The following is a 13,282-nucleotide window of genomic DNA, read 5'->3' as shown; positions in this document are numbered from 1 at the left end:
GAGAGCTAGAGAGGTTAAAAATAATTATTTGCCCCGCTTAACGTTATGTAAAAAAAAAATTAAATTACATGACAATAACGTGTTGCATGATTTATTTCAGCCTAAACAAAGCCGGTTAGATCCGTTAACCGGAGCCTTTGCTGCAATGTAAGCGTCAAGTTAGCCGGAATCACGATAACGCATTTCCGCCTGTCCTTTCAAAATAAAAGCTAGCGATACGAGTGCTAGAAGAGAGCTAGAGAGGTTAAAAATAATTATTTGCCCCGCTTAACGTTATGTCAAAAAAATTAAATTACATGACAATAACGTGTTGCATGATTTATTTTAACATAAACAACGCATTTCCTTTCAAAATAAAAGCTAGCGATACTAGCGCTAGAAGAAATGCATATCGTCACCCTGTTAAAATAATCGCCTAACTCATTTTTTCAAGTTTTGCAGGAAACACAAAAACTTCACCAAAAGTGTAACATATGACATTTATTGACCATTTCACTCAAAAAGGATGTAACAAAGGATGGCTATTGGCATAGTAATAACACTGTGTGTAAATTATGTAATTTAAGAGAAATAAATGACTTAGGCAATTTTTTGAACATGCCTTTGTGACTTAAGCAAGATATGGTAACACTTCATTTTGAAGGTGTCTACATAAGAGTCACACAAGCCTGTCAGAAACATGACATGACAAGTATCAGGAGCATTAATGTTACTTCAAAGTGTCATTAATGTTCATGACACATCCCATGAAATGTTTATGACACGCTCATGTCACTCCTATGTTGACACCTTCAAAATAAAGTGTTACCATATCTTGCTTAACTCACAAAGGCATGTTCAAAAAAATTGCCTAAGTCACATTTTATTTTGACTTAGGCATAATAAATGCGCTTAAGTCACACACTTGACATAGGCCATTATCTCAAAGGGGTAAAATCACATGATCTGATCAACTGAGAATGTAGGTGATTTTACCATCATGAGGAGATTATTTAGGGGGAAAAAAAACACAATTTTGACAAAAAATGACTTAAGAGATTATTTTAACAGTGTGACGATTTTAAAATAGAAATTTAAAAGCTATAAATTGTCATAGCAGAAAATATACTGGTAGTTAATTAAATAAATTATGTTTTGTGTTTGCATTGTTTGGGCAGCCAAATAAAAAATACCCAAGTACAATTGAGGTATTGTATTTTACTGCATGTTAGTTATATTTTATGCAAATTTATAGCTATTGCAGAAAAAAGTGTACCTTTAAATCCACAACAGGTTTTTAAGAGCGGTTGTTATTCTTTAGATAATATTTTACCCAGAAAATTAGCATAAAATCAGGATTATCACTTTAATTATCAACATACAGTAAAACATTTGATATTATTTAAACATTAAGTACTTTAAACTACTAGTAACCTGTTTTTCGTGAATATTGTAATATGGCAATATAACACTTACAGGGGCAATTTTGCTACTAATTAGTTATTTTACTTTTGATAATTTAAGGTATATTGTGTTGCTGATATTTGTTACTTTTCCATAAGTAAAATTTTGAATCTGCAGCTACTTTTAAAATACCTTAACATCTTTTCCACTATTCCTTATAGTAATAGTGGAAAACATGTTAAGGTATTGCCATTCATAAATTCAAGGACAGAGTACAGGCCTGACAGCAATTACTAAAATAACAAGTGTCCACCATTTAACGAGTGGAATACAGGTAATAAATCTTTTTAGTTCACAAATAAACTGCTGGAATATTAATTTTGACCCTTTATTGGTACAAAATACAGTATAGCAAAGAGAATAACAAATTAAAGTATACCAGAAGACTTGGTTACAGAAGTAAACTAACAGCTCCAAAACGTACTAATTCTCCATGAGCTAATTAAACAAAATATTCCTCATTATGTACATGTATGAGCTGTCTCTGTCCACATAACAGTTAAAGATATAATACTGCTATCATACACAGTAAGAGTGATAGCAACTGCAGAATAACTGCAAACCATAAAAATGATCAATTAACAATCTATTCTTGGCCATTGTTATGGAAGTAAACGCTCACCATGTTGCATTAGAGAAGCAGACGGAACGAGTGAAATGAGAAAGAGGAACAGATGAAAACGGAAGGCGAACAGTGAAGCAAAACAGATTTTGCCATCAACAAAGTATCCCGTCTATAACTGGTGAAAGTGTGCAGCACTCTGCTGTGGTTCCTCCTGCCAAGAGCAGTTACTGTTCGTGGATTCCACCTTGTACGTCCCGCTTTGTCTCTTCAGGGCAGTGATCCTGTTTCTGACGTAGTCCTTCACACCTTTCCACGAGCGGCTCCTCAGAGCTTCCGGCTCGGCCTCAAGACACTGAATGCAGTCGTTTTTCTGAGGCACCTTGTGCTCTTGAATTAAATGCATCAGGTGTCTTTCAACAGCGAGAACCTCCGCTTCATCCCATTTGTGCTTATTTTGGGAGCCTGTGGGGTAAAAGAAGATAAATTAACCCATAAGAACCCAGACCCAGTTATCTTTGAAGGAAAAGTATGGGGGATATACCACAGAGCAGGTGGACCACATAGAACACATTTATGATGTTTTTAAACAAAGAAATACTACCTAAATGTGAAAGATCTGTGATGTGACATACACGTTACAATGGGCTTTTATGGTATTTATGTTTATGATATTTCTTATTTTTTTAAATTTTATTTTTTACATGGAATTATGTTGTTTTTCTTTTCTTTTTTGTAATTTTTTATTTTGTTTGGAAAAGGCATTTACAAACAGACATCAGCACAAAAATACAAAATCAATGTTTTCCATAGACCTTTTCCATTTTTTCCCGATATTTCTTATTTTAAAATAAAAACTAGACATATTTTCTGCTTACAGAAATGCAAATTTGCCTGTTTTTTTGCATCTCCACAACATTTATCAAAATTGTGACATTAATAGTGCTGTTTGACAATAAATTAGTTTTCAGATTAGTTTTTAAGTAACAAAATAAGAATAAATCAATAATAAATAAAAACAAATAACCATTTGCCTTTTTGTTTGCATCTCCATAACATATATCAAACTTTAATTTGTTCAGGAAATATGGTCAGAACAAGTTAAATGTAATACAGGACATCCTATTAACAGATTAGAATTGTTAAATGGATTTAAACTTAGCCTCGGAACAAAAAATAAGCTTTTTGAAATTAGATCCAATATTCATAAATCCACAATTCACAATCCATATTATCTTTGAATTACATTAAAATTAAAGGCACACTATGCATGAATTGTCACATATTGTTTGTAAACATGCTACTTCCTCAATTCGGTCTACGGTCTGAGGGGAGTAACAACAGATTAAATAAAAAAAAACATGATGAAACACGAACAAAAAAATAAGAAAGACTTAATTAACTGACCAGAAAAAAAGCAATAAAAAAAACCTAGAATATCCTCCATCTGGAAGGGAGTGAAACACCACAACTTGAGATTCATCTGTTTCCTGCAGCCGACACACAGCGTACTGCTGCTGAAAGGCCCACTGGCTCCGTCTGCTTGGATCTCCTCATCATTAATGATATATTGACCTGATCAGGTTTACTTAATAATGTCACCAACGCTTTAGCCGACATGACAAACAGCAGGTTTCACCGAAAATGATAAGACCTGCAGTGCCAATTTCTGCTCTGTTTTATTTTTTTTTTAGGATATTTGAATATATTTTTCCCACTGTGTAAGAGTGCAATTTCAACTGATTCGATATTGTATATATTTTTTCTAATTTTATATTTCTTATTGTTTAAATTGTTAATACTTTTATATTTCTTGTTAATATTGCTTGTTCTATTTATTGATGCTTCTTTCTAATTTTTTGCTGCTGTAACAATACATATTTCCCCGTTGTGGGAAGAATAAAGGAATATCTTATCGTACACTTGTGTGTGAATATTCTCAAGAATTAAAAGTTAACTGCTCTTTGAAAGGGTGCACTTGCATTAAAATCCTATTATACAATAATTGTATCAGTGGCATGAATTGGTCTTAAAATGACAATAATATTGTGTATCGTAATAGTTTTTTCGGCCAATTTATCCTCAAACAAAAATAGTTATGGCTACAAACCAAGTGCCTAAAAGCTGACCTGGAAATGTCCTAAAAATAAGAAGAAAATAAAAAAATACAGGCAGAGAGCTCTGCAAATACAGAAACGGCTAATGGAGAGGGATTACTCTGTGTAAGTCTGTACTTTGTATTTAGGGAAACGTCTGCATCATACAGCTCAAAGGTTGGACAATGACATCTCAGCCCACAATTAAAAACAAAACAAAACAGAATAACTGTTAATTAACACCGTCCTACCTTTTTTGCCTGAGTCGGCAGATGTTGGAGGTTCAGTCATCCTGGAGCCTGTTGCTGCTCCGTGTGTGTGTTCATGATAAAACACTGCTGGTCCAAAGCGAGCATCAGGAAACTCACTGTGATCCCACGAGGCAACGTGTTGCCCCCGCTCTGTATAGAAAAGAAAAGAGGAAAGACTTCTTTTTCAGCTACAGTTAATTTGCTCTTTGCCCTCAAATCACTTCATGTGTGTTTAAACTCTGACATTTTCCCCTTGGTTAGATTTCCTTGCACACAGTACACCTGCTCAAACAAACCAAAGCCAGAATAATGAGATTTTGAGTCATTCCACATTAAAAGATCACAGGACTATTATTTAACCTCTTGACGTACTACAACAAATGAAATTGAAGAAAGAAACGTATTAATTAGTGGACTATCTCGACCTAAATGTACCTTAAAGAAGCAAGTCTGGAACCCAGCTTTAGCTTTATTCCAGGTTCCTGCAGATATGATTTACAAATCATCTAGTGTGAATGTAGTTCTATTAGGAAGCTTTTAGACAGATGCAAAGCAAAGATCAAAGCAACTGTCAGCCCACAAGGTTGGGTTACTTTTTTTTTTATTTCTAAGTGGGAAATAATCTTAAACTATGGAGAGCACAATAAAACTCTTATGACTTGTGGCTTCTTATTTCTATATTTTTTTCTATATGTGGGACAAACACAATGGACCCTATATATATTATATATTATATACATACACACACACACACACACATACATATATATATATATATATATATATATATACATACTGCAAAAAAGATAAATGCAAATTTGATGCAAAATGTTTCTATTTTACAGCGTTGCAATTTTGTTGGAATCTGATTTCTATCTACAAACACTTCAATCATTATGCAAACACATTAACATATTCCTGTTTGCATTTGGTGTTTTTGCCATTTCTGTCCAACTAATATTAGTTTACTTTAGACTTTGCTGGACTTTCACTATTTTATTGCACTTTTTTCCCCCAATGATCATTTTGTTTTGCACTTATCGGATCTTTTTCTTTCTTCTAGATATAATTAAAAATCAGGATTTTAGAGGGACTTTAAGACTTTCAATGCAAAAGAAGAGATGCATTCTTACCATCGTAGACCATTTCAACATCTCCCTGCTGCATGCTGCCGTCCTGACGCAGTCTTCGGACTTGGTTATTTGGGCCCCAAATCTGGTCTGCCTCATTCTCATCCAGGTTCATCACCAACAGCATTGTTGCGTAATGCTTCCGGAGCTTGGTGGAGGTCAGCGCTTCAGGCTCTTCAGCTCCACACTCTTTGACATACTTTTGGATGCACTCTGACCCATTGTAGGCAGACATCGCATGAGGTCGTCCGAACAGGAAGGGGTTCTTACCGGGGACGCCACACGTCTCACGGACCTTTATGAGAAGCTCCAAAGCTGACACGAACGATTCTTTAAACAAAACAGGGACCATTCTCCCACACTTCCCTCGTATGTCAACTCTAGTGAAGAACACGCACATTTGTTTTTCCAGATCTGAGACGGATATGTCCATGCCATCATACAAGTTTGACTTTTTCCGAGACATAAAAGCGGTCAGCTGCAACGCCGACACTTCTCCGGGTCTTCTCCTGTTGAAAAGTATCGTCCGAGACAGGATCACCCTTGACAGAGCGCCGTAGGTTTCTGCAGAAGGGGTTTCTCTGAGGTTTTTTTCTGCAAGAAGATGAACATTCTCCATGTGGGAATTCAAGAGCTTCACGTCTTTAGCAAACGGCACCTTCTTGTCTGTGTGCGATTTGGTTTCTCTGAGCGTTGTTAAGGCACCTGCAGAAATGAGCTTGTTCCACTCTTTCTGGTACACGGAGAGGAAGTTTCGCGCAGACTCTGCCAAGCTTTCATCACCGCACTTCACTGCGTTATCCTCGACAATACTACAGGTCTTCTGGAGGTGGTAGCCAAGCTTGATGGCCAGTGAAGGGATGGTGTACGTTTTGTTTCCTGGATTGTAGCCCGCGAGGACGTTCACTGCAGACACCACGTGCGGGAAGCTCGAGGGGAGAAAGAAGTCCTCCAGTTTCTTCAGAGGCGTTATTTTTTGAGCTTCGAGCACAAGCCTCGCTATCTGACGAAGGTTTTGTCTTATGTAATCGTGCTTCTTCACATCCGACCCGTGCTGGTTGTACAGGAGCTCACCGAACTGCAGGATTACCTCGTCGTCCATGACCGCTTGGGTCACGTCGTCGTACTTCATCTGGGACAGAACGCTCTTAAAGCCGTCAGTCACGCCGAGGTCTTCCAAAGATTCAAGCACGCACCGGACTGCGATGCGCTTTCTTCCGATCTCACATTCATTTTCATTGCCCTTTCTCTCCGGGCACGACTTCATGTGTCTGGGTAAAGCTTTTTTCCCATAAAGGCCTCGACAGTAAAGACAATGAAGGAAGTCTTGGGCTTTCTTAGTTTTGCTTGGCCTCTTTCGGACGGCGAGTTCGCCTTCCCCCGTTTTCAAGACATCTTTATTGTGAGCAAAGTTTCCTTGATTTATGAGTCTGTTCCAGATCTTTTGTCTCTCTTTGGAATTTTTGGGAAACTGGAACGCGGCTGCGACCTCCGTTTTGTCGCTGTGGATCCTCTCGAGGTGTCGTGCCATCTTGGACATTGGCTTAGAGCAAAACACGCAATAATTCCTCCTGTCATAAACACGGTGCGTTTTAGAATTTGAACTTGGCGACACTAAAGTTGCAGAAGACCTCCTCTGATTGGCTGCACGTATCCGTTTTAAACCACCGACAGGGTTGTCCTTAGACAAGGAACTTGCTAATTTAGCCCTTGTTTTTACTGGCAGAGAAGGTGTATCGGCTGTCGGGATGGAGGGCGTGCTGAGACTGGAATCATCTGAAGAGCCCTCTTCAGGGTCAGACAGGAAATCAGAGAAGTCACTATCACTGTGTGGAAAGTAGTCAGGATCACTTTCTTCCTCTGACCCGGCTGACGCATTTCCTTTTTTCTGGAAAAAAAACAAAACAAATAAAATTATTTTTTTGCAGAAATAGGGTCACCAACAATCTATGATGCATTGCAGCAAATACAGACACAGAAAAAATTATTAGACCACCCTTGATTTCTTCATTTGTTTAGACAAATATAAAGATAACAACAAAAATAGCTCATATGAGTTTAATTTAAGAGCCGATATCTACACATTTTTCATGGTTTTCTTGATAAGGATTTTGGTTATTATCAAGAAAATCATGGAAAATGTCTAGATATCAGCTCTTAAATTAAACTCTTATCAGGTATTTTTGTTGTTATTATTATATTTGTCCAAACAAATGTACCTTTAGTTGTACCAGGCATTAAAATGAACAAGAAATTAAAGAAAAAGGGTGGTCTAATAATATTTTCCATGACTGTACAACCCCACCGAGTATTTTAATCACATATCTTAGATTTTCTAAAAACAAAGACACAAATATCTAAATGTAAACTCACCACACCACAAAAGACAACTACAATTCATAATAATTTAACTCCAATTAAATATATTTCCAGGTTCCAAAGCCAAATTCCAGCAACTTTCAGCTGTTTTCAGCACCTTACAGCAGTGCTGATGAAAAAATATATTGAACATACCAACAGCAACAGCAAAATGACAAGCTGGCATTCAGGATTTTTTTTTGTCATTTCACAAATTAAATAAAGATTATTGATCATGAAAATACTTGTAGATTATATTTGTCCCGATCAACAAAATATCAACAAGTCATTTCAGCTCTAATGCTGTTATTGTAATTGTTGGAATGAAATAACAAAAGCCTTGAGCTCCCAAAAGCATGAGCTGCTGCAACAGGCTGATTTTAAACTGTTCAGAAATTATGTGAACTGCTGAATATTTATACTGAAATCTAACTTTTTAGGGATTCAATAATGAAACATAATAATAAACAGGAAACTACCTCTTGTTCTGCAGCCGACATTGGATCGTCCGGTGAATCACAGGTTTCACTTTGTACATCATAAGATTCAGGTGATGAACAATCTGCGTAAAGACGTGACTGAAAAACAAACAGTGAAAAGAAGACAAGAAATTTTAACATGTTGAACCTTGACTATAATTAAAGAATAGTCCTAAATGTACAAATTCCACCACCAACGAAAGATCAATGGATAACAATTGTGGAAGAAATCTTTTTAATGGAAAAATTGACGCATATATTGAGGCTACAGGAAGCACAACTGGAAAGGAAATGTGAAAAATGGACCCTATACAGGACTCTAAACGCTGATACTTTACTGAATAATAATGGAAAGATATACTATTCTATAAGATTGTAAGAATACTGTGCACTCCCCAGGCAGCTTTGTGTTTAGTTTGCGTGTGTTTGTTTTAATTGTTGCAAAAAAAATAGTCAATAAAAACTTAAGTGACAAAAAAAAACCCTGTACAAATTCAAGGTGCAGCAGTAAATGTGTGGTAAATAATTGGATGTGGAGCTACCTTTGACTTCTTTCCAGACAGCCGAACCCGCTGTGCATCTTTTGTCATATTTTGCTCAGATGAATCATCCTCTGCAGGCATCGTTCCCAGCTTAATCAGGGGACAAAGTAAAAATTAACAGGGTGTGAATGTATCGAGTTATCTCTAATAATATAAAAAAATATATATTACACACTTACAAGTTTGTCCAACTCTGCCACTTGTTTAAGAAGTTGTTCACGCTGATGTAAAAGCACCAAACGTTGAATCTCGTTATTGTCCTGAAATCAGATAAAAATTAATAAAGAGGTATAATCAAAAGGTAATGACATCCTATAAAAACCCCACAGCTCTGAACTGGAGATGTCAACATGATAGCATGGATTACAACAGGTACATTTAACCTCTGCAGGAACAAAAGGTGTCAAACATTTACAACGCTGTAGTTATATTTGGTAAAGATATGTACAAAAATAAGTAAGTTAAAGTTTTGATGCTGTTCATTTCCACAGTGTCACTTCCGGTGTTGGCACAAGCAGGACGCCTTTCCAGTTTATGCACTTTTCTAGTTCATCTTTGCAAATGTTTAATTTATCTGCATAATATTTCATTTCATTTTATGCAAATGTTTAATTTCAGAGTGGTTTCCAATTTCTCTGTAAATGTGTAAAGGTTTTAATGGTAATCCAGATTTATCAGAGGTGAATTAGTAATAGGTGAAGTTTATTTTTTGATGAAGTCTGTCTGTCTGTCTGTATTTCCTCACCGATAGACCAATGTTTCCCTCTTCCATTGGCTCTTTGTTAGAAGGAGACGCTGCATTAGGGACCGACTCGTTCACAGCTCCTAAAGAAAAGAAAAGCAAAAACGTAAGTAGGTTGGACAATGTACGAGAAAGTTGGAGGCAGCATCCAACCGTAGTGTAAACCTAAATTCACCACTTCTATTAAGATGGCTATTTCATGGTAAAATAGCCATCTAAATAAAGGCTTTTTAACTTCTTCTTTTTTGCCAGAAGACTTCCTTCAAAAACCTTCATTAGACTGTTTTCTTTTCATACAGCTCTTAATTTTGCATCATAATTTATCACCACACACAATTTGTGCAAGTTGCATTTTCAGCCGGCCAAATGTGGACCCAAATAATTTCCATAAAGATTAGAATGTTATAGTAATAGTAAAAGTAAATCATTGAATTCTCAATGTTCACATTAAAATACCACTAACTTTATAGCATTTAATTTTTTATAAAAAAAATACCCATATGTCAGAACCTATGTTGTCTGCATTTTGCTCTTTCGGCAATTTCAAGATGTGCAATTTCTTAAAAGAAAAGACACATGTACTGTACCATTCTTGCTTGCTCAATGAAGATAATTTAATACAAAATTTTGGTGAAAGTTCTTTATCGAGCAAGAGAAGCCAGAATGCAGGAGTGTAAGACATTGTTCTGGTGTCCTGAAGATATGCAATTTAAAAAAACTTGAAGTATATAGATTTTGGGAGGGCTCTCAATTCAGATCTTCAGATATTCCAAAATTCAAGATTTTACTAGTGTACCACAAAGGAAATAAAGCTTACCCCTGCAGTGTGATGGTGATATCCACTGACGCTGCTCCTGAGAAGTGGATGAGGCATGACTGTGAGTGTACCCCGCAAACTCCTCATTTACTCCTTCAAAAGTAGCTTGGGATGTACTTGCACGCTGCCCACATGATGGCAGGCTAATAGGCAGATCTTGCAATCCATTTGGTAAACTCTGATTGATTAATGGAGGTTGAAATGGCGTTTTGTAAGGTAGGTGTTGGGGCCTACAGGGCTGTGGAGCTTGGTTTGTTTGTGGAAGAGGTGGTGGGGATATAATTTTTCCTAGGTTTGCAGTGAGCAGCGTTGATGAAGTGTGGGAGCTTTGCTGGGCAAAGGAAATAATGTGAGAGGCACTCGGGATAGCAGTGTTGGCAAACAGTGTGTTGGATGACGGATTGCTGCTAATGTGGGATGTTTTGTACAGAGCAGAAGGATGAGTTTTGTTCCTGGACGATAAGGAGCTGAGGTCGCTCATGCAGCTCTGATTGGACGACAGCAGCTGGTCGTAGGAGGGTCTCTGGTCAGAAGACGAGCCCAGGCTGACATGCTGAGAGCCGGGCTGTGGGTTGAGGACGGATCCTTGAGTTGAAATAGCAGACCAGCCAATCTGACCTGCCCACGACTGACAGGATATGTGGCTTTTATTTGTTGTAAGGTTATCCATCATTATCCATAACCATCAGGGTTTGTTGCTTGGAGTCAGGGCCTAGCAGAGCAAAAAACATGCACACTTAATCACCAGGATCAAAATCATAAAAATGTGCATACTTCCAACTGTTTGGATACAATGTCATGTCTTCACATTAACCCTGTCTGGAAATTATGCATTAATAAAACAAAGAGCTGATGTGAAAGAATATTTATATCTATAGAGATATCACATGAAACCAGATGATTTGAGGAATCCATTGGTATCGACCATGTCATATCTTGTTCGGGAAGAGGGTGAAGTCACGTGCCAATGTTAGCGCAAAAATCCAGATTTTTTCCCCTTCAGAGGCTGTCTATTATTAATCTAGAATTAAAGCGGGCTTCATGGGTAGCCAAAAGTCTCCTCTTTACATACATGCCTGCTTTATGATAATAAATTGCTGTTTAAGGCAAGAAACACATTATTTTCGCCTATTGCATATAGACTATTTCTTCATACCGGGGTCACTAAACAGCCTGTGAATTGCATTCATTTGGTATCACTGTCCACTCTTGTGGATTCATTGAGCCCCATTTTATCCATGAATGATGATGTTAGTCACCAGAGTAGCCATTTCATTGCAGTGAGAGCATTTCTTTAAACTTCAGCTCACTGTATAAATGACCTGCTGTAACCTCTTGGATACACAGCCTCATGAATATATATTGAAGGTTTTCAGACTTTTAGTATATATTCTCAGGTTTCTACATATATTCTCGGGTTTCTATAAATATATTCTCAGGTTTTGAATCCATATATCGTTAGCCTCATAGCATAATTGCCTAAGTCATTTTTTGGCCAAATTGTGATATCTGCCTAACTTTACTCTCCTACCACTGCTGCATCTTTCTGCCTTATTGCCTATGTTCTCAACCTATCAGAACACTTGTTAGAGTCCAAAATCACTATCTGCCTCAGTCATCTCCTTAGGCATTTTTGCGGCTACATACAAACCAAACTACATTATTTATATGTAAGAGAAAAATTGCCTTAGTCAGGGCATATTCTGCCTAAGTCACTTTTATCTGTTATGAAATCGATGTGTTTAATTTTTTATGCAAACTTGTTCACACTTCTATTTGAACTTACTGTTACAATATCAATTAAGGATACCAATGTGCTTACTAAAAATTGTGTATTTTCTTGTTTCCCGAAAACGTTCAAATATGACTTAGGCAATTATGCTATGAGGCTAACGATATATAATAATTTCCTGAACGGCTTGCCATAATAAGGAAATACACCGGATATCGATATTCAGCCTAAATATATCGGGATATGACTTTTGGTCCATATCGCCCAGTCCTACTAAGTAGATGACGTTATTTACCCCAGAGTAATATAACATTTATACTTACAGGTGAGCACAGGCAGGTAGAACTAACTCGCTGCTGTCATGTGCACGTCGACTTAACGTATCTTCACAGCGTGGTGTCCCATTTCTTCAGCTAACTACACTGATTAGCTAGCTGTTAGCATTAATGATTGGTTGTGAAATTTCGTTAATAACTCGAAGAAATGACAGCGACTCCAAAATTAACACGCGGGGAACAAGTGTGTCTGAATGGAAAAAACAACATTTTTCAGTAAAAATGTTTAAACACGACGAGTTCGGCGTCTGTGAACATTATCGGAACTAGTAGCCGTTTGGTTTGTTTACCTCTCTACAACACAAGACTTCCGCTTAAAATAACAACTTCCGCTTATTTTTTCAGAATAAGGGCATTGATGGAAAACTGAAACAAAATCAACAAAAATTATTTATTTCGTCACCCTGTTAAAATAGTCGCCTAAATAATCGCCTAACTCGTTTTTTCAAGTTTAGCAGGAAACACAAGAAACCTCACCAACCAAAACTGTAACATATGACATTTATTGATCCTTTCACTCAAAAAGGATGTAACAAAGGATGGCTATTGGAATAGTAATAACACTGTGTGTAAATTATGTAACTTAATAGAAATAAATGACTTAGGCAATTTTTTAACATGCCTTTGTGACTTAAGCAAGATATGGTAACACTTTATTTTAAAAGAGTCACACAAGCCTGTCAGAAACATGACATGACAAGTATCATGAGCATTAATTTTACTTCAAAGTGTCATTAATGTTCAGGATACATCCCATGTCATGTTTATGACACACTCATGTCACTCTTATGTAGA

The 13,282-nt window shown here is 36.9% G+C and overlaps 1 protein-coding gene across 1 annotated transcript; it reads right to left on the bottom strand.

Moving 5' to 3' along the window:
- Nucleotides 1-1,757: 1,757 nt before the first annotated feature.
- LOC131975100 (uncharacterized) lies at nucleotides 1,758-12,831 on the bottom strand. Its single transcript, XM_059337638.1, has 9 exons — nucleotides 12,476-12,831; nucleotides 10,421-11,132; nucleotides 9,607-9,686; nucleotides 9,041-9,121; nucleotides 8,862-8,951; nucleotides 8,320-8,418; nucleotides 5,486-7,370; nucleotides 4,353-4,502; nucleotides 1,758-2,470 (listed from the first exon to the last, which is right to left on the bottom strand). Exons 2-9 carry the CDS (start codon nucleotides 11,091-11,093, stop codon nucleotides 2,178-2,180), a joined length of 3,351 nt encoding a protein of 1,116 aa, XP_059193621.1. The 5' UTR covers nucleotides 11,094-11,132; nucleotides 12,476-12,831; the 3' UTR covers nucleotides 1,758-2,177.
- Between the last annotated feature and the right edge of the window lie 451 nt (nucleotides 12,832-13,282).

The sequence above is a fragment of the Centropristis striata genome, chromosome 7, assembly GCF_030273125.1.
Source record: "Centropristis striata isolate RG_2023a ecotype Rhode Island chromosome 7, C.striata_1.0, whole genome shotgun sequence".
Taxonomy (NCBI): domain Eukaryota; kingdom Metazoa; phylum Chordata; class Actinopteri; order Perciformes; family Serranidae; genus Centropristis; species Centropristis striata.
This window is presented reverse-complemented; position numbering and strand designations above follow the sequence as displayed.

Coding starts and splice junctions, on each gene's coding strand:
- LOC131975100 (XM_059337638.1), bottom strand. CDS start 11,093: ATGATGGATAACCTTACAACAAATAAAAGCCACATATCCTGTCAGTCG. Junction 7,371..8,319: donor TGTCGGCTGCAGAACAAGAG/GTAGTTTCCTGT, acceptor TTTTTTTTCCAG/AAAAAAGGAAATGCGTCAGC. Junction 4,503..5,485: donor TGTTGAAATGGTCTACGATG/GTAAGAATGCAT, acceptor TTTTCTATACAG/AGCGGGGGCAACACGTTGCC.